This window comes from Bufo gargarizans, chromosome 5 (genome assembly GCF_014858855.1).
Source record: "Bufo gargarizans isolate SCDJY-AF-19 chromosome 5, ASM1485885v1, whole genome shotgun sequence".
NCBI classification, from domain to species: Eukaryota; Metazoa; Chordata; class Amphibia; order Anura; family Bufonidae; genus Bufo; species Bufo gargarizans.
In genome coordinates, this window is record NC_058084.1 from 352,113,309 (window position 1) to 352,140,958 (window position 27,650).

A 27,650-nucleotide genomic window follows, 5' to 3' on the forward strand; every position below is an offset into this window, starting at 1 on the left:
AAAATGACATAAAAAGTGATCAAAAAATCATATGTATCCCGAAATAGTACCAATTCAAACAACAGCCTGTCCCACCAAAATCAAGCCCTTGTACAGCTACGTTGATGGAAAAATAAAAATGTTATGGATGGTAGTATATGGCGATGCGAAATACTTATTTTTAATAAAGTGATTTTATGATGCAAAAGTAATAAAACAGGAAAAAACTAAAGAAATCTGATATCACTAGAATTATATCTTTCTGGGAAGTATAGTTTAAAAAATGGGGTTATTTATTGGGGTTTCCACTATACTGGTACTCCAGAGGTGTTGCACGTTCGACATGGCATCCAAACCCATTCCAGTACAATCTGCGCTTCAAAAGACAAATGACTTTCCTTCCCTTCTGAGTCCTGCTGTGTGCCCACACAGCAGGTTATGACCACATATGGAGTATTGCTCTTCTCTGGCCTGCCCTTTTTAACCCCTTCCCGACCTATGACGTACTACTACGTCATGGGAACCACTGCGTTCCCACAATTTGACGTAATAGTACATCATAGTGATCGCGCGGGCACCGGAGCGGTGCGATCACTGCAGGGGCCCAGCAGTCCGTGGTAGCCGGGCCCCTTCTGTATTCGCCGGCATCGCTGTAAAAGCCGATGCTGGCAGATTAACCCCTCTATGCCGCGGTCCGCGCTGACCGCGACATAGAAGGGGTTTGTGTCGAGTGAGTGATCGCATCGAGTCCCCGCACTGCTGTGGCGGGGATCCGATGCGACACAAGGCAGCCCGATGCAGTGCAGAGGCTGCCCAATGCCTTGCATGGCATCGGGAACTGCCTTCTATGGGTGCCAAGGAGATCCAGCCTCAGGTTGAGTCTCCCGTGCAACCTGTTAGTGTATGACTCAGTGTCATACACTAACAGGCAATGTATTACAATACAGATGTATTGTAATGCATTGCAAAGGAGATCAGACCCCCAAAAGTGAACATCATAAATAAAGTAAAGAAAGTGAAGAAGTGTTTTTAATAAAATTAATAAAGTAATAAAATTAATTAAGTAAAAAAGAAAAAAAAGCCCCTTTCCCCTTATTTTATAATAAAAAACAGAAAAAAAACTACAAAACCCACACATATTAGGTATTGCGGCGTCCGTAATGACCGGCTCTATAAATATATCACATGATCCACCCTGTCCGATAAACACCATAAAAAACAAACGGTGTAAAAAAAAAAAGAAGCTATTTTTGTCACCTTACATCACAAAAAGTGCAACACCAAGCGATCAAAAAGGCATATGTCCCACAAAATGGTATTAATAAAACCGTCACCTCATCCCGCAAAAACTGAGCCACTACCTAAGACAATCGCCCAAAAAATAAAAAAACTATAGCTCTCAGAACATGGAGACACTAAAACATCATTTTTTTTGTTTCAAAACTGCTATTATTGAGCTAAAGTGAAATACATAAAAAAAATATATACATATTAGGTATCGCCACGTCCGTAGCAATCAGCTCTATAAAAATATCAGGTGAACACCGTAGAAAAAATATAAAAAATTGTGTAAAAAAAAAGCCATTTTTGTCACATTACATCACAAAAATTGCAACAGCAAGTGATCAAAAAGGCGTATGCCCCCCAAAATAGTACCAATCAGACCGTCACCTCATCCCGCAAAAAATTAGACCCTACCTAAAAGAATCAGTCAAAAAATTAAAAAAGCTATCAATCTCAGACAATGGAGACACTAAAATATGATTATTTTTTGTTTCAAAACTGCTATTGTGCTAAAGTGAAAAAAATTAAAGTATACATATTAGGTATCGCCATGTCCGTAACAACCAGCTCTACAAAATTATCACATGACCTAATCCCTCAGGTAAACGCTTTGGTTACCTTGCCTCACAAAAAACATAATATAGAGCAATTAAAAATCATATGTACTCCAAAATAGTACCAATAAAACTGTCACCATATCCTGTAGTTTCCAAAATGTGGTCACTTTTTTTAGTTTCTACTGTAGGGTGCATCAGGGGGGCTTTAAATGGGACATGGCATCTAAAAACCAGTTCAGCTAAATTTGCCTTCCAAAAACCATATGGCGTTCCTTTCCTACTGCGCCCTGATGTGTGCCTGTACAGCAGTTTACGATCACATGTGGGGTGTTTCTGTAAACTGTAGAATCAGGGTAATAAATATTGAGTTTTTGGCTGTTAACCCTTGCTTTGCTACTGGAAAAAATGGATTAAAATGTGAAATCTGCCAAAAAAGTGAAATTCAGAAATTTCACCTCCATTTTCCATTAATTCTTGTGAAACACCTAAAGGGTTAACAAAGTTTGTAAAATCAGTTTTGTATACCTTGAGGGGTGTAGTTTCTAAAATGGGGTCATTTTTGGGTGGTTTCTATTATGTAAGCCTCACAAAGTGACTTCAGACCAGAACTGCTCCTTAAAGAGAACTTTTCACTTGTAAAAACAATGTGAACTAAGTATGCTGACATGTAGAGCGGCGCCCGGGGATCTCACTGCACTTACTATTATCCCCAGGCGCCGCTCCATTCTCCCACTATGCCCTCTGGTACCTTTTGCTCTGTAAGTTATAGTAGGCGGTGTTTGCCCTTGTCCTGTGGGCGTCTCCTTCTCCTAGGCTGCAGCGCTGGCCAATCGCAGCGCACAGCTCACAGCCTGGGAGAAAAAAAACTCCCAGGCTGTGAGCTGTGCGCTGCGATTGGCCAGCGCTGCAGCCTAGGAGAAGGAGACGCCCACAGGACAAGGGCAGACACCGCCTACTATAACTTACAGAGCAACGGTACCGGAGGGCATAACGGGAGAACGGAGCGGCGCCCGGGGATAATAGTAAGTGCAGTGATATCCCCGAGGCGCCGCTCTACATGTCAGCATACTTAGTTCACATTGTTTTTACAAGTGAAAGGTCCTCTTTAAAAAGTGGGTTTTGGAAATTTTCAGAAAAATTTCACGATTTGCTTCTAACGTCCCCAAAAAATAAAATGTAATTTTCAAAATGATCCAAACATGAAGTAGACATATGGGAAATGTAAAGTAATAACTATTTTTTGAGGTATTACTATCTATCATAAAAGTAGAGAAATTGAAATGTGGAAATTTGGTATGTGTTATGAATAAAAATTATATTTTTTTTACTCATTTTTACCACGGTCATGAATGCGTCCTATGAGACACCTGTGGGTTCAAAATGCTCACTGCACCAATATGTTAATTTCTTCAGAGGTGTAGTGTCCGAAATGGGACCTTTTATGGGTGTTTGATTTAGGACCTCAAGGCATCTGCAGCCTGAAATGGTGCCTGAAAAACGTCCTAAAAAATGGAGACCCCCAAATGTTCAAGGTGATACTTCAGTACTGAGACGGTATTTGAAATAAGTGGCACTCTAGGGCCACATATTGGATATTTATAAAAACTGCAGAATCAGAGTAATACATTTGGATTATTAGTTCTATTTTATGACTTGCTGGGGGAGATTTATCGAACTGGCTTAGTTGCCCATAGCAACCAATCATATTTCACTTTTCACAGCTCCTTTGGAAAATGAAATGTGGAATATGATTGGTTGCTAAGGCAAACTAATCCAGTTCTACTTTATACCAGTTTGATAAAACTTTTAAATTTCACTTCCATTTTGCATTATTTCCTGTGAAATACCTAAAGGGTTAACAAACTTCATAAACGTCATTTTGAATACATTAGGGTGCAGTTTTTACCCCTTACTGATCACGCCTTTTTATGGCCTTAGGCTGGGCCGCCACCTTTTCACTCTGGACTGGGGGGCTCGGCTCTCACATGAGATCCACCCTCCTGCTGATCCAGGCAGTTTAACCCCTCACAAGCCGTGGACTCCCTCTGTATCCCATCGGCACCCCACAAATGCAATTGTGGGGTGCCGATGTGTGTATAATCAGGCTGGGACCTGGTGTAGGCCCCAAGCCTGCCTTGAGTGTTCCCCAGCAGGTTGCTGGTCAATGTCAGTATAGCACAGACATTAAAATGCAATGCACTATAGGGATAATGCATTGTATTTTAGAAGCAATCAAAAGATTCCATGTTGTAGTCCCCTTGTAGGACTGTTAAGTGTATTCAAAAAGTTTAAAAAAAATAAATAAGCTACATGCGAGCACTGCCTCCTCTTCATTACAATGTGCATTTTTCCCCTTGCAGAGATAATCAATATATATTGCCTGCACAACCCCTTTAAAGCGAAAATAGGCTTCGTCCTTAAGGGTTTTTATTTTGCGATAAGACGTTCAGAAAACACACACATACACACACTGGCTGGAGTACGCCTTTTAAAAGCAGTTGTCACTATGCAAACTCCAAACTGAGTATCTGTTACTGAGTCACGGTCATATGGGAAGTTGTGAAAGTAGTTCAGACCTATATCCTTTTCACTTGTGACTGCAGTAGTAAATGAAGACATTGCTAAATGACTATTACCGGGATTTAACGGTGAAGTTGTTTGTATGCTTGGTATGTTTAAAGGGATTGTTCATAATTTTTATATTGATGGCCGATCCTCAGGAGGCTGGCTATTGCAGCTCTACTCCTGAAGTGAATGGAAGCAGCGGTTAAGTAAGCATCTCTGTTCAGTACACAATGGACAGAGCTATGTAGTTCCAATGCATACTTTGGAGCAGCTGATCGGCAGAGCCCCGAGGTTTTGGACCTCCTTTGATCAGGTATCCTAGATAAACCCTTTAAGGCTTGTTTACGTTTAGCTAGGTTCACGCCACATTTTTCCCATATAGTTGAGGCATATGTTTTCTTTTGACTGCATATTGCCAAAAAACTATCCATGGACTAAACATCTGATGTTTTCTTATTTCTTTGACCTGCTCACTGAGATGGCCGCACATGCCCAGTTTCATCCTTTAACTTCCTCCTGAGCTGTGATAGATAGAGAGCTGTAACAGAAGGAACACACCCCCTGAACTTCAGCAGAAAAGACATTGGGCCACATTTATCATGACTCTGACAGCTCACGCCACTTTCACAAATGGCTAAAGTCAGTTTTAGCCAAGTCAGATTTATGATCGGCCCTTTAAGACTGTAATAAATGTGGTTTGACGGTAGCAGTTTATACGTCAGTAAGCAGCTTTACAAAAGTCGCACATCTTTACGAAAAAGTCGCATGTCTTTACGAAAAAGTCGCATGTTCTATTAAAAAGTCTCATAAGACGAGCATGGTCCTCACTGGAGTGAAATTGCGCATTTTTTTGTGACTTTTTTGCGACTTTTTAAATAGTCCCAATAGTAAATCTGTCTAGAGATTCATTTACATAAGAAAACACGCCCGCTTTCAGAAAACTAGCGAGCATAGTGCAGAGCAGAAAAAAGTCGCAAATTTTTGCGCAGCTTTAGTGATTGCGCAAAAATTTGCGACTTTTTCACTCCATTATTCTGACTTGACCTAATGAGAAATCTGGGCCATTCCCTTTGTTCTGCCAGCTTGATATATAGCAGAGCAATGGATGGGGACATCTCTGGACCCATGTGAGGTACAGGGCTGGTTCTAGCTTTGTTAGAAAAAGATTATCATGTACTATAGGATATCTTATATGTGTGAACCAACATTTATTCTTTGTAGGCAAATGGTCTGATGAAGTTCGAATAATTAGCAGCCAAAAATTTTCACCTGCATATCTTCTGTTGAGCATTATCCTCAACAAAATATCTGAAAATAAGTATTTAGAAGTGTGGTGGAGTTTAAGTCTACACGTATTCATTAGTGGAGTTTCAGCTCCATATAAATGATTATGCTCATGCTATATAATAGAAATAAGTCAAATATATAATTTTGACAATGTGGCCTTTTCAGTGAAGCTTTGGGATAACATGGTGAGAAGTGAGAAGCAGGTTTTACCAGTGGAATGCTATGAATGTGTTGTCTGTCAACAGAGGGACCCTTGAAAATGCAGGAAATATATTTTGGGAAACTGTTAGGATTGGCACATATTATGCTTCAGGATGGACGAAATCTGGAGCATTTACAGCTAAGTTAGAAAATGGCCAAGCACTTATTTTGATAAAACACGTTTTCTTATTTATCTTCTTGTATTCTTTGTAGGAATGTGCAAAAATCCAGGCATGCTCAGCAAGCAACAGTTAAAAGATTCCATAAAGTAAGAGTTTCCTGTGTCTTTTACAATATTCGTAAAATCTAAGTAATCCAAGGAAGTTTTTAAAATGAATATTGTACGTCTGATAGAGACAGGGAAAATACTAACACTCAAACACGAGCTGGAATAACATGGTGTGATAATAATGGAGATATATATATATACACATACACACACAATGTATAAAATGCCTTGGGATTCTATAGAATGTCTAAACTATTTAGGCAAACTATGAAATCTCTGTTATTTCAGCCTTTTATATACTTTGCCTATGCAATAATAATATATAGAAAGATGAGTACTCTTTGGGCAAAGTATGGAATATTAACAAGTATTAACCCTTTAAAGAGGACCTTTCACCGCTCCTGACATTCCTATTTTAATAGCTATATGCACTCCCCATGTAATAACAATTCTGGAGCGTCTAGTCTTATAACTCTATGTTGTGCCATTCCTTTTTATTTCTACTAGAAGTTATGAATGAATGAATTGTAACAAGTTGGGGTTGTGTCCCTGCAAAGTCTGAAAATGGCAGCACTGATTGGATAGAGTGAGTCTGTGCAGGTACAGCCCCCCAACTGGTTACCACCCCTCTGTACCCTTACTGAAGGCTAATAGCAATTCATTCATAATTTCTAGTAGAAATAATAAAGGAATGGTACAACATAGAGTCATAAGAATAGATGCTCCAAAATTGTTATTACATTCTGAATACATGAAGCTATTAAAACTGGCATGCCAGGAGTGATGAAAGGTCCTTTTTTAAAGACCAGGCCTATTTCCATTTTTCCATTTAGAATTTTTCCTCCCCACGTTCCAGTAGCCATATATTTTTTATTTTTCAGTTCACATAGCTATATGAGGGCTTATTTTTTGCAGGACAAGATGCATTTTTTTAATGCCGCCATTTAATTTGCCATGTCTTGTATTAGAAAACGGGGAAAAAATTATTTCTGTGAAAAAAAAAAAACAACAGAATTCCGCCAAGGTTTTCGGGGTATTGACATCACAGCATTCACAATGTACTAAAAATGACGACTATACAAACTCAAACAAAACTGCTATGACTTTGACTATGGTATGATTTTATTTGCAGGGGTAAACCAACGTTTCTAGAGTATATTAGTTACCACCTGAATTTCATGAGTATCTTGGCTGGGCCATGTAGCAGTTTCAATGAGTACATTGGATTTATTGAAGGACGACATATACAATCAGAGTTACTTATAGAAAAAAGAAAAGAAGACACCACATTTCCAGATCCTACTCCTAATGTAGGCATTGTATTTTATACAGGGTTCTTGATTTTATTTTATTTTTTTATATAAAAATATGAAAGTATTATTAACTGGCAACTTTGTTTCTGTTACATTCTGTTACCTTTTTGAAATATAAACCATGAGACGTATAGGTAATTGCCAGCACTAAACCATAAATGCAGTGGTCCCTCAAGATACAATGGTCTTTTCTGACCCATCGTAAGCTGAAACTAGACTCAACATGCAGTGTCCTGAAACACACTGCTTAATGCTGTGATTGTGTTTCATGTAAATTGTGCTTGTACATGAGTTCCAATAAAGTTGCATAGGGAGGGGGAGGTTCTAAGAAGCCCCCCAGGGCTGACTCCGCCCTGCACACAGTACAGAGGAGAAGGTGGTCAGTGTGTGTGTGATGTCTGAGGACAAAGCTACACCTCAGCAGCCATCTTGGAGAGTTACAAAAACTCCAAAGTTAGTTACAATGTACCAGCCCATAAAAGAGAAAGATTACAGAAGAACCAGGCAACTCGGAGGGAGTGAGAATATTGGCAAAGGAAGGTAACTGGTTTTATCTGGCTCTAGTCTCCTTTGCATTAGGCGGAGATATTCTAAGGCTACTTTCACACTCACATTTGGTGCAGATCCGTCATGGATCTGCACAAACAGATCCGTTCAGATGATACAACCGTCTGCATCCATTCTTGAACACCATTAAAAGTCAATGGAGGACGGATCCGTTTTCTATTGTTCCAGATTGTGTCATAGAAAACGGATCCGTCCCCATTGACTTACATTGTGTGTCAGAACGGAAGGGAGACGGAACGGAGGCAAACTGATGCATTTTGAGCGGATCCTTTTCCATTCAGAATGGATTAGGGCAAAACTGATTGGACCGTTTTGGACCACTTGTGAGAGCCCTGAACGGATCTCACAAAAGGGAAAGGCAAAACACCAGTGTGAAAGTAGCCTAAGCTACAAGCTGCCCACCATAACCAAGGACAGAAATGCCATCTGTCAGAATATAGTATTCCTAGAGAGGATACAGAAGTATATGATTATACAGTACAGCAGAGATAGTACATCCTTCCAGCCTGGAGAAACAAGGGAGAAAGATTGATTGTCATAGAAAACTGCCCCTTATGCAACTTCTGGGAACTTATCTGAATCGCTGTAAAAGCTGACTTGCTGTAAATGACTTTTGCTTACATTGATGACCTTCGGATCAGCTTCAGTAAAGTACTGGAAGTTTGTTGAGAAACTTGGTCCCCTTATTCCACATCATCTCCTGATTGCACTTCACGGTGCTGGCATCATGAACACAGGGGCCCAGCCACCAAAGCACACTAAGCATACCCATTACCATCAAGGGCACCTCAACTTCTATCTGGCTGGTGTACCCTGCAATTGCGAGTGCCCCTGAGGATTTAGTGCTGTCTTCCTCATCACTGCACCCAGGGAGCTGCAAAACCGTGAGTACGACTACTATCCCCATCAGCCCACCGTGCACTCACTTACTTCCCCTGGGGTCTGGTCTGCTGCAAACATACAATGGCTCAGACTCATATCCAACTAATCAAGGCCAATTCTCTGGTAAAATAACTATTGGTTGCTAGTTAGAAGCTATTCCTGAATGTTATATGTAAGGACTTGTTTTATCTGCCTTAGATATCTGCTTATTTTTCTTAAATCTTCATTTTCTCTTATTTTAGATGCAATTTTAGTGCTTTTGAACCAATTACTCAAGTTACAATGGGTTCAACATATAATGGTTGTCCTGGAACCAATTAATATCATAACTTGAGGGACCACTGCAGTGTGTATTTTTTGGGTCTGGCGTAGCCACACTGTATGAATCCACAAGTCACACATCCAATACAGTTTTATATGGAACTATTATTGTTAGGCCTCATGCACACGACCGTTGTGTGCATCCGTGGCCGTTGTGCCGTTTTCCGTTTTTTTTCACGGACCCATTGACTTTCAATGGGTCCGTGGAAAAATCGGAAAATGCACCGTTTGGCAGCCGCATCCGTGAGCCGTGTTTCCTGGCCGTGAAAAAAATATGACCTGTCCTATTTTTTTCACGGCCAACGGTTCACGGGCCCATTCAAGTCAATGGGTCCGTGAAAGAACACGGATGCACACAAGATTGGCATCCGTGTCCGTGATCCGTGGCCGTAGGTTTTAGTTTCATACAGACGGATCCGAAGATCCGTCTGCATAAAAGCTTTTTCAGAGCTGAGTTTTCACTTCGTGAAAACTCAGATCCGACAGTATATTCTAACACAGAGGCGTTCCCATGGTGATGGGACGCTTCTAGTTAGAATACAATACAAACTGTGTACAAGACTGCCCCCTGCTGCCTGGCAGCACCCGATCTCTTACAGGGGAATATGATAGTACAATTAACCCCATCATATCCCCCTGTAAGAGATCAGGGCTGCCAGGCAGCAGGGGGCAGACCCCCCCCTCCCCAGTTTGAATATCATTGTGCGGCCCCCCCCCTCCCCTGTTGTTAACTCGTTGGTGGCCAGTGTGCGCACCCCCCTCCCTCCCTCCCTCTATTGTTTTAATACATTGGGGCCAGTGTGCGCGCGCCCCCCAACCCCCCCTCCCTCCCTCTATTGTTTTAATACATTGGGGCCAGTGTGCGCGCGCCCCCCCAACCCCCCCTCCCTCCCTCTATTGTTTTAATACATTGGGGCCAGTGTGCGCACCCCCCCCCCCCTCCCCAGCCCCCCCCCCCCCGATCATCGGTGGCAGCGGAGTAGAAGATTTTCATACTTACCTGGCTGCTGGCTGCTGCGATGTCTGCGTCCGGCCGGGAGCTCCTCCTACTGGTAAGTGACAGGTCTGTGCGGCGCATTGCTGTCACTTACCAGTAGGAGGAGCTCCCGGCCGGACGCAGACATCGCAGCAGCCAGCAGCCAGGTAAGTATGAAAATCTTCTACTCCGCTGCCACCGATGATGATTACAATGGGGGGAGGGAGGGGGGGGGTTGGGGGGGTGCGCACACTGGCCCCAATGTATTAAAACAATAGAGGGAGGGAGGGGGGGTTGGGGGGGCACGCGCACAATGGCCCCAATGTATTAAAACAATAGAGGGAGGGAGGGGGGGTTGGGGGGCGCGCGCACACTGGCCCCAATGTATTAAAACAATAGAGGGAGGGAGGGAGGGGGGTGCGCACACTGGCCACCAACGAGTTAACAACAGGGGAGGGGGGGCCCACTGGCCACCAATGAGTTAAAAACAGGGGGGGGGGGTCTGCCCCCTGCTGCCTGGCAGCACCTGCCAGGCAGCAGGGGGCAGTCATGTACACAGTTTTTTTTGTATATTCTAACCTGAAGCGTCTCCATCACCATGGGAACGCCTCTGTGTTAGAATATACTGTCGGAAATGAGTTTCACGATGTAGCTCATATCCGACAGTATATTCTAACATAGAGGCGTTCCCATGGTGATGGGGACGCTACAAGTTAAAATATACCATCGGATTGGAGAAAACTCCAATCCGATGGTATAACAGAACTCCAGACTTTACATTGAAAGTCAATGGGGACGGATCCGTTTGAAATGGCACCATATTGTGTCAACATCAAACGGATCCGTCCCCATTGACTTGCATTGTAATTCAGGACGGATCCGTTTGGCTCCGCACGGCCAGGCGGACACCAAAATGACTTTTTTTTCATGTCCGTGGATCCTCCAAAAATCAAGGAAGACCCACGGACGGAAAAACGGTCACGGATCACGGACCCACGGACCCCGTTTTTGCGGGCCGTGAAAAAAAACTGTCGTGTGCATGAGGCCTTAGACATATATTTCCCACATAATACTGCACTGCTCACAAAAGACAGCTTTACCAATAATAGTACCATAGAGTGAACTCATCATTGCCGAGATACCATATATTAGTGCTTATATAAAATAATAGCAGCCTTAGCAGCAGTTCCCATACAGTATCCATAGATTCCACCCTGTAAAGCATTGACCTAATTGTTTTGTTTTTTTTTTCTTCAGAAAGCGGTGATAACCAAACTCCTAATTTGTGTGGTTTCGCTTATTCTCTTCCTAACCGTATCCAAAGCTTTTCCACTCTTACATATGTTGGAGGATAAGTTTATTGATGAATCTCCTTTGCTTTGGAAACTCATTTATCTCTATATTGCAACAATGGCGTGTAAACCTAAATATTACTTTGCTTGGACGTTGGGTAAGTTACCTATTGGGTTTTCAGTGTCAATCCTACTTGTAATTTTTCAGGTCCGTTTTAGTAACTGATTGCTTTCTCTATGTAATAACAATTCTAGACCAGTTTTATATAACTCTATATTGTGCCATTCCTCTATTTTTATTGCTTAGAATTAATAAATGAATTGCTAGCCATTTGCGCTGAAGGACCAGATGGGTGTTACCAGTTGGGAATGTGTCCCTGGACAGACTGGCGGAAATGATTGGATAGTGTCAGCCTGTGCAGAGACATCTTCCTCCCACCCCCAACTGGTAACATGCACCTGAACGTAAATTGCAAACTGCTAGTAATTTGTTCAGAACTTCTAGCAGGAATAATAAAGGAATAGAATGTCACAGAGTCATAAGAATAAATGCTTCAGAATTGTTAATAAAGGGGATGCAAGGAGATGCTAAAACAGACCTGTCAGGAGAGGATACAGGTACTCCTTAAAGGGATTCTGTCACCAGATTTTACCCCTATAACCTAAAGATATCCTCATGTCCGGACTAAGAAGAAGAATCCTAAGCTGGCCTTATTAAAAGTCACTGAGGCTCTATTTGTCCAAAAAACTGGTTTTTATAACCTGCCAATCACTTACTTAAGGTGCCCAAGGGGAGGTCCGTTAATACAGGGTGCCCATCCGCACCCCTCGCCCTCCGGTGCCCAGCGCCGCCTTCTACAGCTCAGCGCCGCCCCTGCAATCCTCCCGTCCCTTTGCCAGATCCCGCGCCTGCGCACTAGGCTCAGCCAATCTGCAGGTCATATTAGGGTTCAACGAAGTGCGCATCACGCCGGCGCATGCGCACTTCGCTCAATGAAGCCACTGCCAGGAGTCCGCACGGGCGCATAAGGCCGAGCCTAGTGCGCAGGCGCGGGATCTGGCAAAGGGACGTGAGGATTGCAGGGGCGGTGCTGAGCTGAAGAAGGCGGCGATGAAGACGGAAGACCGGACGGCGAGGGGTGCGGACGGGCACCCTGTATTAACGGACCTCCCCTTGGGCACCTTAAGTAAGTGATTGGCAGGTTATAAAAACCTGTTTTTTGGACAAATAGAGCCTCAGTGACTTTTAATAAGGCCAGCTTAGGATTCTTCTTCTTAGTCCGGACATGAGGATATCTTTAGGTTATAGGGGTAAAATCTGGTGACAGAATCCCTTTAAGGACCCATGCACACAAACGTATTTTTTTTCTGCGTCCTTTCCGGGTTTTTTTTGCGGATAGGCTGCAGACCCATTGCAGTCTGTAAATATGCGCGTCAGTTTTTTTACGGACATTTCAGCATATCCGCAAAAAAACGGATTGCATTCCATATTTTTGCAGACCCATAGACTTCAATGGGGCCACGTCCTGATTTTCACTGACAAGTATTGAAGTGAATAGGTCGGCATCTAGTCTGCAAAAAAACGGATCCGCATTTTTGCGGACAGCATATGGCCGTCTTAATGAGCCCTTATTGTTAGCCAAAACCAGTAATGAAGCCTACTCAGAGATCAGGTGTACTGTAAATATTTACACCTCTTCTGTGTTTTTGATTTGTACCTGATCTTGACTCACAATAAGGGCTCAGTCACACGACCGTGGTTTGGTTCCTTATTCACTTCAATGGGGCCGCAAAAGATGCGGATAGCATCCGTTGCTCCGTTCCGTGGTTCCACAAAAATTATAAGTTATGTCCTATTCTTGTCCGTTTTGCGGACAAGAATAGGGATTTCTATAAAGGGCCCTCTACTTTTCCGTTCCACAAGTTGCAGAAGGCACACGGGCGGCATCCGTATTTTGCATATCCACAATTTGCGGACCTCAAAACATGGCACGGTTGTGTGAACAAGCCCTAACTGATTGAAATGACTAACCAAATAAGTGAAGTGTAAACTTAGCCTTAGGCCTCTCGCACACGACCGTGTGTCCCCCGTGGCCGTATTGCAGCCCGCATATGGCCGGTCTGCAATACATGGGACACCGGCCATGTGCATTCCGCATCACGGATGTGGACCCATTCACTTGAATGGGTCCGCAAATCCAGAGATGCGGTGCGGAACGGAACCACGAACAAGTTCTATCTTTTTGTGGAACGGACTGATCGCAGACCCCATTCAAGCAAATGGGTCAGTGATCCGCATGCGGCGGTGCCCGTGCATGGCGGACCGCAGAGTTTGCCAAACTAACCCCCCAGGTCCCCCCCTTTCCTCCCACACACACACACACAACCCCTTTAATTTCTGCATTGTTATTACAGCTCAGATTTTTCTGTGTTGGAATTTAAAATCCACTTCACAGGGGGGAAAAAATCGGAATGTAATTTCTTGTCATGCTTTGCACATAGAAAGCACACCCAGGTAGCCGCACGCAGATTAGCCACTTTGGGTGTCACTACATCCATGTGAGGATTCAAGTGCATGAGGACCATGAAATTAATGCAGGGTGGTCGCACATGTGCACTGTGCCCTCCTTCACTTTGCAGGCCCCGTTCTAAGGATAGGTGCAGATCCCAGAGGTGAGACCCACACTTATCAGACATTGGGGGCATATCCTAGCAATATGCTCCCAATGTCCAAGATGGGACAACCCCTTTAAGGGTACGGCCAGTGTCGCAAAGTAGCAAATAGAAATGAATGGAATTGCTGTGTGAGTGGCAAGGAATACAAGACTGGCCTTGAGATCCCAATCATTTCCATGGGTTCACCACTACTCTGTGAACCTGGCCGCGACCAGTATTGCCATACCCTAACCATATAAATGTTAATTAAACTACCAATTTACAATATCTATCACTAAATTACACTTAAAAACAAAAAAATCAGCTTGGGAAATATGAAATGGCAGCAAATTGTACTGGTGCAAAGTTCAACTTTGCAATTCTGAATGTATTGTTAAATCCTTCAAGTCAGTTGGAGATTAAGTACAAATAGATAATGAGGCTAGAGCATTCCTGTGAAATGTTTGTACTTATATTATACTTGATATTTAATTGTTTTAAAGCTAGTCCTTGAATTGTGTTTCATTTGTGTAGCTGATGCAGTAAACAATGCAGCAGGATATGGATTTAATGGAATTGATGAAAATGGAAACTATAGATGGGATCTAATTAGTAATCTTAATATATGGAATATAGAGGTGAGTTTACAGTAAAATTACTTGTTCTGAAGGTACAGCTGTAATTTACGAAACATTGATTCTTAAAGGGGGCTATCATGTTTGTCTTGACAATTGGGTGATCACAAAGTGATCTGTGGGGAACCTGGCAGTCAGTCCTAATGCACATGCTGATCTGTAAAATACGGATACAGGTTGTGTGCATTCTGCAATTTTCTAACTCCCATCTGTAAAAATGCCTATTCTTGTCCACAAAACGAACATAGAAATGAATGGGTCTCTGTGTGATCCGCAAAACATGCATATTGGATGCAGTCCAAAACTACGGTTGTCTGCATAAGGCATCAGTTTCCCAGCATTGCTACAAGAGGGGAGGTGAAGAATTACACAGTGCCCATTCACATTATTGGGATGTCTGTAAAGCAGGACAGGGCAGAACCTCCAGAGCGAGAGATGCTAATTGTAATTGCAGTCCACTCAGGCCAAAAGATGAGGATCCTGAACAGGAGACTCCACCTCTTGTTATTTCAGAATTCCCTAAGGGTACCTACATGTAAGTGCAGATTTAAAAACGGAAAATCTGTGCGGTTTTACCTGTGGATTTTTTTTTCGTTTCCATATTTCTTTTATTGGTTTTGTATATGCATACAAAGTCAAAAGAATAAGGCATTGGTTACGATTGATACAAAAAACTATCAAACAGTCAAATAAAATTATTTTTGTTAAAGAACATGAATAACAGATAAACGTATTTGTCAATACAACAACCTAGATTGACTATTGTGGGGAAAACGCGTGGGTTCAAATCAAAGATATAGTATTAGGCAAAATGCCTGTGGGACTTCCAGAGAGACCAAATGGAAAGAAATGTATTCCTAGAGTGGAGTTCCCAATGTCAGATCTCCTCTAGACGGTAAAACTCGTCCACTTTATTAATCCACTGTTCAACACTGGGTGTGTCAGCGGAATGCCAAAATGTAGGTATGAGAAGACGGGCGGCTGTAATCAAGAAGGAGAAGAGAGTTCTACTATGGACGTCCCCTCCATGGATGCCAAACGACAAGAGAGCTATCTCGGGAGTGCATGGGAAATTAGATTGACAAATTGAGTTGCTCGATTAAAAGATCTTTTTCCACCAACCATTTATTAGGGGGGAGTTTCCATAGTTTTAGGTGTAGATTTAATGCGCTCTTATGCAGATCTTACCCTTCTATTTAAAAGGGTGAAATCCGCACAAAAAAACGTGCAACATGCTTCCGATTTTTTTAATTTGCATGTCAGGTAAGTTTCCGCACAGAAGAAAAAAGGTGAAATTAGATTTGTCTAATCCCATACACTTTGCTTGTACTCTATTACACTGCGTTTTTTCTGCATGAAAAACCTTGCATAATCCGCATTGTGTGCAGGTACCCTATTAGGGTCTGTGAAAATGGACTTGGTGATTACAAATGCACAGTATTATCTTAGTTTTAGTAAATGTGTCATGGGGTTACATAGTAATGTAAGGGCGTACAAATATTTGATCTTCATTGAAACTGTATGTCTTGAAGATGATAAACGATCGCCAAACAGCAAGCAAGCCACTGGCAGTGGCAAATATTTTCCTACACCTCAAGGAGCTATTAAATGTAGCACAAACATGTGTTTTTTTTTCTTCATTTTTTGTAGTGACATTTTTCACCCTTAGGGCTTGTTCACACGACTGTTGCCCCTCCGTGCCCGTGTTGTGGACCGCAAATTGCGTCCCTGGGACTGCCGCATGCAGATCGTGACCCCATTCACATACAACTTTTTGATCACTGTTCAACTTTTTGGGGGGGACAAGGTGACTAAAAAAATGTCAAACTGCTTTAGTAGTTCATATGCATTTATACATAATATGTTTATTTTTTTTATTTTTTATATGTAAAATTGGGAAAGGAGGGTGATTTAAACTTTAAATTATTTTTTTTTTTAATCTTTTGAATCCTTGTCCTATTCACCCTAATAGAGATCTTGTACGGTGAGTAGGCTTTTGACACACTCACTGCTGAGCTCTGCCTCGTGCACAGTTTAGCAGGAAGATTACCATGGCAGGCCTGGGAACCTTCAGCAGCGCCCAGGCTGTCATGGTAATCGATTGGAGGCCCGCAACTTCACTGTGGGAGCTCTAACCTCATAGATGCTGCAGTTTCTGTTGAATGTAGCATCTGAGGGGTTAATTGACCGGTTTAGGTGTGATTGCTGTTCTGTCATTGTGGCCGGATGCCTGCTGTCTTATACAACCAGCACCTGCTGCGTATAGAACTGGCTCACCACAGCAGACTGCTCAGTACAATTCCCTGCTCATAATGTCTTACATGTACAGCAATATGGGTTAATGGGAGGCACATGGTGTTATTAATTTTAAACCTCCATGTGCCTCATATTAATAGTGACACCATCATTAACCCATGTTGCCCATTATATGAGGTATATGATGGGCTCAATGTTACTATTAATATGAGGCAGATGGAGGTACTAATGTAATAAGACCATATGCCTCACATACAGCATGAGCCACATACCTATAAAGCTGCACGAAACCTCCTGCAGCAAGCTCTTCCTGGATGCTAAAAAGTTAAAGGACCTTTGATGTCATTGCCATGTGATCAGTAACAATTTATCAATGGTCCTTTAACTTATCAGCTTCAAGCACCGCGGGGACGCAGTGAGTTTCTCTCTCCCCTGCCCTCCTATTCTCCCCCCTCCTTCTCTCCCTGACACTCCTCCATGGGGCCCTTCAGTGTTTTCATTGGTGGCAGTGGCTGGCTACGTGGCAGTGAGGAGGATGCCATGTTCTCTAATAGTGACTGATGCTAGGCTGCACAATAGCATAGTTTAGTATCGGAAAAACGCCAATCCTGGTATCGTATCTAGCCGGGTATCAAAGTATCAAAAAAATATCGAGACTTTGATTCCCAGTGCAACCCTACTGTCCTCTGAACTGCTTTCCGCATGTCCATGTTCCAGTACCCGTAGGGTGTTTACATGCGCCGCAGCAAAGTCACTTGCTATGGTGCATCCAGTGACTCACTCCACGTGCTGCTTGTGTTTTTTTTTTATCACATCTCCTTTATCTTTGAATGAAAAAAAATATGTATCCCTATATGTTAATAACTAGAACATTTGACAAGGGCGCCCTGACTTTTAGTAGTTTAGACTGTCGTTTGTTGTATGGTATACATTAATGCAATGCTTTATTCCGATTCCTATCTTTTATTCATTTAACGTGGTAACTGGAGCGTAAACATTTGGCTGAGTGGATGGTTTGTCATAGGTTAAGAACCAAGAATGTCCTTGCCTACTAACTCAGTCTAGAGAAGTCTGCCTTAAGGCATGGCTATGTGCCACTGACCCCCCCCCCCCATTGAATCTTAAGTTACTGGCAGTAATGAATGTGTTTGTCATTTACCATTCTTATAGATGGCGACAAGCTTTAAAATGTATATAGATAATTGGAATATCCAGACTGCTGCTTGGTTAAAGAGGTAAATTATTAAACTTTTAATCTATAAAAAAAAACTGTGCTAAAATATGCTGCATACTTTCTTCTATACCAATATGCTAATTACCTATTTTTATTCATAGCAATAATCTGATAACGTAAGGACATGTAAATCATTAATCTGAATGTTCTGCAGCTGTAGTAATGAAAGTCAAACACTGATATATGTGGGCCTGCTATTGAAGCTTGATTTTGATAGCAGTTTATTCATATGAAATATTGAAGGGGAACCTTTCAGCCCCTTTCTGCATTAAGGGCCACGTAAAGTTGTCACAGACACACAGAGAAAACGTTCCTCCTATTTATTGCAGTGCAATGAGAGCATTCCAATGTATTCATGATATTTCTCCCTATGCACAGTAATAGGGAGAATGCTGGCAATCAGCAAATGGGTGGAAAGGCCTTCATATCATGATACATTAGAATTAGGCATGTAGTTCACACATAAATGGCACACGTTGACGTGTCTGTTACTACTTTATGTTTAGAGGGGGCAGCTTGAAGGGGTTGACAGGTTCCTCAAATAGACATCACATACTTCTTTTTATGTTAAACTTTTTGGTTGTGCCCCTACAGGGTTTGCTATGACAGGGCGCCAAAATATCGCACAGGTTTAACATTTCTTCTGTCAGCTGTTTGGCATGGCGTTTATCCAGGATACTACTTCACATTTCTTACTGGCATTCCCGTCATGTGGGCTGCAAGAGGAGTAAGTAGTAGAGCAGAAATAAATACGTATATTGCTCTGGGTGATTTAGGCCTCATTCACAGGGCCGTATGTATTACGGGCTCGGCAAACTATGAATCGGCACAATACGGATACAGGCCGTGTGCATGGTTCAGCAGAAATGCTTATTCTTGTCTGCAAAAAGAATAGGACACATTCTATAATTTTTAGGACGGACAGATGGATGCGGACAGCACTTGGATGACGTTTGTGTGCAGTCTGCATTTCTGTTGCAACCCCGTAGAAATGAATGGGTCCAAGTGCAATCTGAAAAAAATGCAGATTGAACGCAGAAGAATATGGTTGTGTGAATGAGGCTTTAAACTGATCTTCAGTGCTATTGTCAGGGACATTGGGGGTGTCAGTGGCTAAGCACCCCACTATGATTTGCATCCAAAAGTTGCATCATCCACTAAGAAATAACAACAGCAGGAAGTGCAGCCATGTTGGTTATTGCTCTTGAGTTAGCTGATCAGAAACTGACAGCCAGCTTTCTTTCTGTCAGCATGGCCACACTCAAAGTGACTGTTTTACCATCTGTTTCTAACAGGTCAATTCAAAAGTTACAACCAATATGACAGCAGCGCACGTCTATGTTTCACTGTTGACAGTTTTGCAAAAATAACTTCCATAACTGAAAGGGTCACTGAGTTTTTAGAAAATGTTTCATATGCCATAGAGACGAATCAAACGTTTTGATTGGTGGGGTCTGAGTGCTGCCCCCCACTGATCATTAGAATGAGGACAGAGAGAAGCACTCAAGCATTGCACTCTCTCTCCTTGTGCCAAGAGAGGAAGAGGGACACAGTCAATAGAAAGTCTAATGGACTGTCTCCTGCATCAAGGAGAGTGGACTATGCCAGTGCTTCTCTCTCCTTGTTCTAGCAATTGGTGGGGGTCGCAGCACTCAGACATCTGGCAGTCAAAAGCTTTGATATGTCTCTATGACATATCAAACTCAGTGACCCTTGAATGCAAGTATCAATCTTTGGCAATAGTCCATTTTACTAATATATGGCTATTTTTATATTGTTGGTAGCTTTAAAGGAGTTGTCTGGGCTACAGATGTTGATGACCTTCCTCAGGATCAGTCATCAATATCAAGTCCGTGTGGTACTGTAAAAAACCCGTCACCCCCACTGATCAGCTGTTTCAGGCAGATGTGGTGCTGGAAACTATACAATATACAGAATGGAAGCAGAAGGCTCCGAACAGCTCCCTTTACTTGAATAGCAGTTGAGCTGCAGTACCCTGGCATGACCACTACACTGTGTAAGGAGCTGTGCTCTATAGTTTTTAGCGAAATAGCTGCCCGAAACAGCTGATCGGTGGTGATGCTCTACCTTCACTGAGCTGATATTGATGACCTATCCTGAGGAAAGGTCCTCAATATCTGTAGCCCGGACCCCTTTAACTTCTGCAACTTTTGTGCATTCAGACCACATCTTTACTCCCTCCCTAAGCTCTAAAATTTTATGAAAGGAAATTGAAAATAATGCACACTTACTTTCTGTGTTACAGATGAGACATGTTTTTCGCCATTACTTTGTTTCCTCAAAAATCAGAAAATTTGTGTATGACATCATCACGTGGATTGTTACTCAACTGGCTATTTCCTACACCGTTGCACCCTTTTTCCTGTTAGCAACTGAACCAACCATTAAGCTCTACAAGTATGTATGCCCTTTTGTGCGTTGCTGTCTGAAAAATAATTTGATTATAATCAGGGGTCGAGTGGAGGGGGAACGCATGGGAACGGCGTTCCTGCACTTTTTTCATGGCAGGAACGCCGTTCCCTTTCAGCCTCAAGTCAGGAGAACACGGCTGAATCAGATTCACAGGGGGAGACGGAGCGCACTGTGCAGGGCAGGCTAAGAGAGGAGGGGCGGCTTCAGTTGAGAGGAAGCTGTCTGTGCGGTGCCGCTGCCTGCGACTCCTCTCATGGCGCCCCGCCCCCTAATGACATAATCTCCTTCACTACGAGATCATTTAGAATGTCTTTTAGAAAAGTTTGTCCTGGGATTTGAACTCACGACCTCTACACATCAGAGGAAGGCATTTAACCTCACAGCCATGAAAGCTGTCTAGGTAGTTGCTTAAAAAAAAAAAAAAAAAAATATATAAGACTTCTACTTATACCTAGTGTACTGATACCTAGTGTACAACCATACACATGACAGCTGCCCACTGTGTATGGATGTAGCAGAGCTGGGTGTGTTGGGGCAGCTGTCATGTGTATGGTTGTACACTAGGTATCAGTACACTAGGTATAAGTAGAAGTCTTATTTTTTTTTTTTTTAAGCAGCTACCTAGACAGCTTTTATGGCTGTGAGGGTAAATGCCTTGCCTCTGATGTGTAGAGGTCATGAGTTCGAATCCCAAGGCAAACTTTTCTAAAAGTGTTTTTTTTTTTTTTATAAGACTTCTACTGATATCTAGTTTACTGATACCTAGTGTACAACCATACACATGACAGCTGCCCACTGTGTAAGGATGTAGCAGAGCTGGGTGTGTTGGGGCAGCTGTCACGTGTATGGTTGTACACTAGGTATCAGTACACTAGGTATAAGTGGAAGTCTTAGTTTTTTTTTTTTTTAAGCAACTACCTCAACAGCTTTTATGGCTGTGAGGGTAAATGCCTTGCCTGTAATGTGTAGAGGTCATGAGTTCGAATCCCAGGACAAACTTTTCTAAAAGTGTTTTTTTTTTTTTTCCTGATACTTCTACTGATACCTAGTGTACTGATACCTAGTGTACAACCATACACATGACAGCTGCCCCAACACACCCAGCTCTGCTACATCCATACACAGTGGGCAAAGTTACCTACAGTAGAAGTCTTATATTTTTTTTTTTTAAAGTAACAAGCTAGACAGCTTTCATAGCTGTGAGGGCATATGCCTTGCTTCTGCTGTGTAGAGGTCATGAGATCGAATCCCAGGACAAACTTTTCTAAAAGTGTTATTTTTTTTATTTATTTTTTTAGTCCGCAGCGGCACAAATTACAGCATGCTAGATTTTCTGTGCTTTTTTATTTTTTGGAGGGGGGGGGGGGGGGTGTGTTGCAGTGGATCTTGGGTGAGTTCCCACACTTTTTTCCCAGGACTTGACCCCTGATTATAATACATTCTCTGTGACTGAATTAGACACACTTAATGGTTTACCATCGTTTATTGTTGGGCAGCAGAGCTAACCAGCTGATGTTGTAATTAGCATTTCCCCTGTCACGGTGCGGTTCACTGTGACAGTTGTTGCTGTGTAGGCTGGCTGACACCTGTCTATGCTGGTTGGTGGTGTGTGTGAACTGTGGCCTGTGTTTGTGACTTCTGTGTCTGCATCTCTGTGGCTCCTGTCTCTGATGCCATGCAGGCTGGCTGCATGCACTGTGTGGATGTTCCTATGTATACTGGTTTTGCGTAGCGTGCTGGCTGCGGCCTTGTGTGTGAACAGGATCTGAATATGAATGCTTTTCTGTTTGTCACTGTGACACGGGTTGTTTGTGCTCTGGCGTACTGGCTGCGGTGGACTCAAAGTATGTACTGTACTGCAGCCTGTGTGTTCTGTGGTTCTGGTACTCAGGTTCTGATGGGTTTATCGTCCCCTGATCTGTTTCTTGGTGTGGTGCCCTCATTGGGCAGCTATATCATCTGTGAGCTGTGGAGCTTGTGGCCAGTCTATCGTCTCCCTTGCTGGGTGTTGCACCTTGCTGCTCACTCAGGGGGTTTTGCATCTGCCCCTGTTTGTGGTGTTGCCTGGTAAGGCATTGTTGATGTAATTCCCTGATCTGATCTTCTGTACCTGTCCTGTGATGATGTTGATGTTGTTATCCTTGTCCATGCCTTGCCTGTTCTTCTGTACCTGTTCTCTGTCTGGATCCTCTCTGTTCCATGTCTAGCTTGGCAGTGCCAACTGCTTCTGATCCTGTCCTACGTCCTGCCTGGCAGTGCCTACTGCTTCCGATCCTGCCTGTTATATGTCTTTCCTGCAGTGCCTTACTGCTTCTGTTCCGGTGTTTGTCTTGCCTTCGTGAGAGGACCCCTGGGTTCTCCGGTGGGAGGATCTCTAGTCTGAGACCGCCATGCTTCCATTCCACTTGGGGTCCAGGTATCTGTTTCTGTGCTGGTTCTCGTTTGTCTTGTCCTGTGTTTGCTTGGGTTCCAGTTCTGTTGTCTGTTCCGCTGGTGCTTGCAGGTAGGTGAGCCCTCGGCCCAGTTCATCCCCACCACCAGGGGCTCTGTGAAGAACGGGGCTCACTGGGTCTCCGCCCACTGGGATTTGCCTCTCGTCTGCCGGTGCACTTGGTTCTGTGGTAGTCATTCCACTAGTGCTTAACCTGCATATATAACTGTTATGTTCTTTTATTACATTTGTAATAAAGTATTCTGTTGGTCCCTGGTATGAATCTTGCCTGTGTCCTGTTTGCAAGATTTCCCGGAAGTCTGCCTGGGCCTCCAGCACTTGACATCCCCCATATGTGGTTACATAGTTGAAAAAAAGACATATGTTCACCATGTTTAACCAATAGATGGAAGAAGATAGGGATGAAGAGAAGGGGAGTGGGAAACAAGCATTCTCTATGCATTTACATAAGCATTTGTTCTGACGTAGACCATTCTACATATTCCCAGTTGTTATGATGAAGAAGCCTTGTTTTCTCAGGAGAGAACCACCAAAACTACTTCCCATAGAAATGTACAAAATGTTATTATAATCACTAAAGAACACATGATTGACAAAACACACGATTAAAACAATATTAAAAACACTGGAGCTGGTGGTACATGATGAGTGGACTACAAAAATGTATAATAGGGTAATAAAGTGCAAATGTGCGGTCAGCAGCAATAGTTAAAGAGGTAGATGGATAAATGCTGGCATCCAACCGTAACCGACTACAATATGAATAAACCAAGATGAATCATACAAAAAACAAAACATCAATGGCGTCACTGTTGTGACAAACACAAGGCACAGAGGAGCTCAGCATTAAATGAATACAAAACCAGTACAACTTAATAGTGGTCACCCACCAAAATATACAAGGGAAATACCATTGCAGACATACTGACCTCCAAATAATCCACAACCAAGTGCACGCACCACCAGTCCACTCCCCAACGTGCGTTTTGCGTGCTGCTTTCTCTCTCAGGAGAGAACTTTTTTTTCTCTAAATGAAAGGAGTGACTCCTTTTATGTGGGGATTTTACACGGAACAGCTTTTCACAATGAGCCATTTGTATATTATATAGGTTAACCTACAACTAAACTAGATAAGGCTGTATTGAAGGGATTTTCCAGTTCTTATTAATGAACTATCCCTTAGGATCGGTCATCAGTATCAGATTGGGTTCTGAATTCCTGCACCCATGCTGTATTGATGTTTTTGCAATTTCTGGTGCTGTAGAGCTCCTGCACACAGCTTATTGCAGGGGGTGCAGAGAGTCAGACCACCGCCAATCTAATTTAAAAGTAATGAGGAGGAAAAAAATGGAACTGAAAACAGCATCTCTGTCACTACTTTATGCTGCCTTGAGATTTTCATTTTTGAGGTAAATATTCATGGAACAAGTCTCCAATATCAGATTGGTGGTGTTTCGATTCCTGGCACCCTCACCTATCTGCTGTCTGAACGGGCTGTAGATCTTGAGGAAAGATTATAAATATTCAACTTCCGAAAAACCCTTTTCAACAGAACATGAAAAAATAGGAACTTGTTTTTTCCTGTTTTCAACTACAATTCCTTAAATAAGACTTACAAAATCATTTAATATCTGCAGTAATTTTAAATAATAAGGAAGCCTTGCAAAAACATTTTGGGTAGGCTATATACTAAGAAATAAAACAAATTTTCACATTTGCAATACAGAATTCCCAAAAATGACATTTTACTCTGGGCACCCAGCCCTAAAACATAAATATGTTAATTACAGAGAGATGCTGCGAGGATGCTTGCAAAGTCAAAGTTTTAATAATGTTACATTAGTTTAAATATATGTAATATCTCAGCAAAGATTGGCATCCAATGACTTTGGTAAGATTTTAACAGTATCAGACTTTTTTCATGTGGGTTTGTACCTTCCAGTAATACATAATGGATTTGTGTGTGCAAGCTGCTGTCAACAGCCTTGTGTGTAGTTTCCTTTCTATCTACAGCCTGTGTGAGCTGCCCTCCTTTTTTCTTCCCTTTTTTGCACTCTTATCTGCTGTGTTAACATCTTCCCCCTCCCTGCTGCTATCTCTATTACTGACAGAATGGAAATAGGCGGGGCAGAAATAGGAGCACTGCTCTGATGAATTTTAACAGATTTAGAAGGTGCAGCAGCTAGAAGGACTTAAACACTTAGCAGAAGAAAACTGGTAGGACATTTTTGTTAATGAAGGCGGTTTAAAAAGTTGCAAATGAACAATAAAAAAAAAAATCTGTGCAAAGGTGCCCATAGCCTTTAAGTTGTCAGTTTTTATAAGATCTCGCCATGTAGTAAATTTGTGATTCTGTTTTTCAGGTCTATTTATTTCTACTTCCATATTGTTGTGTTTGCTGCACTTATTCTTCTGTCAATAAAGTCATCTAATGACCGTCAAGGAACATTCTCTAAGAGGACTGCTTCCTCTACCACAAACCATGTTATAAAGAAACAAGTAGACTCTGTGAAGTTTCATTCCAGATGACATTGAACAATGTGCAGTGGCTACTATCTACCAAAGAGACCGCATTGGACAATATGAATCAAGCAATTTCTTATGGTGTTTTATTGTATTTAAAAGACTATGTAATATATTGTAAAGTTTTAATACTTGACTTGTATAAGTTGTTTTCTCATTGAATGATATTTTTGAGTATACCTGTTTGTGTGGTCTCCTAAAGTTCCTGCAGCAAAAGTTCCAGAGCTCTTTTCAAAATTGTCTCTATCCTCAACAATGGTATATCTCCAGTGGAAGCAGACCATGCCCTGGTATAGGGCCCTTGGGCTAGGATGGTTCACTGCTCTGCCTTCAGAGTATTATCTTTTCTCTGTATTACCAATCAGTGCTTTCCTGCTTCTGAATTAAAAGTGTTGATTGGTGGGGCAAACTGTCAGTCACTAATTTGCTGTTAATCAGTGGCTGAAAACTGCACTGCCCGTAAGCACATTCCTAAAAAATAAAGTGGTGATTGATCCATAGTTGCACAGTTCACTGAACTGGAGACCCAGCCTGTGTAGATAGAAGGGGGAAGCACTGATTGAAGCTATGTGGGTCGTGAGCTGCAGCCTCATCTAACAGTGAGTGACATGGATTATATACAGCAATATTAAAAACGGACAGATTTTTGATGTTTTATGTAGCTGACACTGGATAGTGAGATGTAATGATACATAATACAGTGGGACAGAGTATGAACTGGTATTATCAACCTGCCTTTGGGGGTGAAGATAATTGGATGCCACCCTAATGGTATTGCATGATTGATAAGTATCCATCTGTCTTTGTCAGCATTGAGGTCACCATTGGTCCTGACCAAATCCCCAACTTCATTTGCTGAAATGCAGCCTCAAACTTGCAAGGAACATCCACCATGCTTCACTGTTGACTCTCGTTATTTTACTGCTCTCTAGTCCTTCCACGTACAAATTGCCTTGTGTTAATGCCAGATATTTAACGTCTTGCCACATCAGTCCAGAGCACCTGCTGTCATCTTTCTGCACTCCAGTTCCTATGTTTTCATGCATACTTAATTTGTTTGGCCTTGTTTTCACATCAAAGGAATGACATTTTGACCACAAATTCTTCCATAAAGACTGCATCTGGGCAGGCTTCTCGAAACAGTAAATGGGTGTATCTGGGTGCTATTGGTGTCTGTCAGTTCTGAGCTGATGGTACTGTTGGAAATATTCTGATTTCGAAGGGAAGTATGTATGATGTGTCTTTCATCTGTTACACTAAGTATTCAGCAAATGGAGTTGGGGATTAATGGTGTCCCCAATGCTGAGAAATACAGGAAGACACTTATTGTCACAGGCAGTGGATGTGAAACCACAGTGTCAATCTACAGGTATAATTTAGGGCTAATCCTAAAGGTGTTATCCTGACAGTCCTCTGGTTTTCTCCTTTTAACCCTTATACAGGGATCTGTACTTTGCTGCAAGGGAGCCACCAGACTGCTACCTCTTGGAGTAGTCCCAGTGTGCTTGACAGCTGACCCATGGGGAGCTGGAGCGAGGCACCAACGGTTCAGGCAATACTCAGTGACAGGCCAAGGCAGGCAAAGTTTGATCAAGGTCAGGGCTGGAACCAAAGGGTTAATACAGTAAACAAGCATGGGTCAGGCAGCAAAGGGTCAGAGTCTGTAAACTAGTAGAGGTTGGTACATGGGTAACAGCACACCTTACGCAGGGACTAGTAAGCTTGATATATCTATTGCTCAGGCACGCTCCCACAGGGAAAGTTGCCTTAAGTACCCACTTTTGGCCAGTCATAGGCTGGAACAGATCAGGGGGCACATGTGCTGGCCCTTTAAGAGTCAGCCGTGGCCTGCAGGAAAGAAAAAGCTACAGATGCCTAGCAGTACAGTGTTCATTTTAGGACATCATCAGGTGTCATAGTCAAATATCTCAATGATGTCTGCTACAGACAAAATACTCTCTCTGACTCCTGTCTCTGATAACTGACTTTGTCACAGATACTGTAAAAAC

The 27,650-nt window shown here is 42.5% G+C and overlaps 1 protein-coding gene across 1 annotated transcript in view; it reads left to right on the forward strand.

Moving 5' to 3' along the window:
* Nucleotides 1-25,929, forward strand: part of MBOAT1 (membrane bound O-acyltransferase domain containing 1) — a 62,650-nt gene extending 36,721 nt beyond the window's left edge. Inside the window, exons 6-13 of the mRNA XM_044294194.1 lie at nt 6,087-6,141; nt 7,235-7,412; nt 11,419-11,611; nt 14,643-14,746; nt 18,170-18,234; nt 18,828-18,960; nt 20,500-20,651; nt 25,482-25,929. Coding sequence (XP_044150129.1) covers nt 6,087-6,141; nt 7,235-7,412; nt 11,419-11,611; nt 14,643-14,746; nt 18,170-18,234; nt 18,828-18,960; nt 20,500-20,651; nt 25,482-25,647 — 1,046 coding nt within the window. The 3' untranslated portion in view covers nt 25,648-25,929. The remainder of the gene's footprint in view (nt 1-6,086; nt 6,142-7,234; nt 7,413-11,418; nt 11,612-14,642; nt 14,747-18,169; nt 18,235-18,827; nt 18,961-20,499; nt 20,652-25,481) is intronic.
* The last annotated feature ends 1,721 nt before the right edge of the window (nt 25,930-27,650 follow it).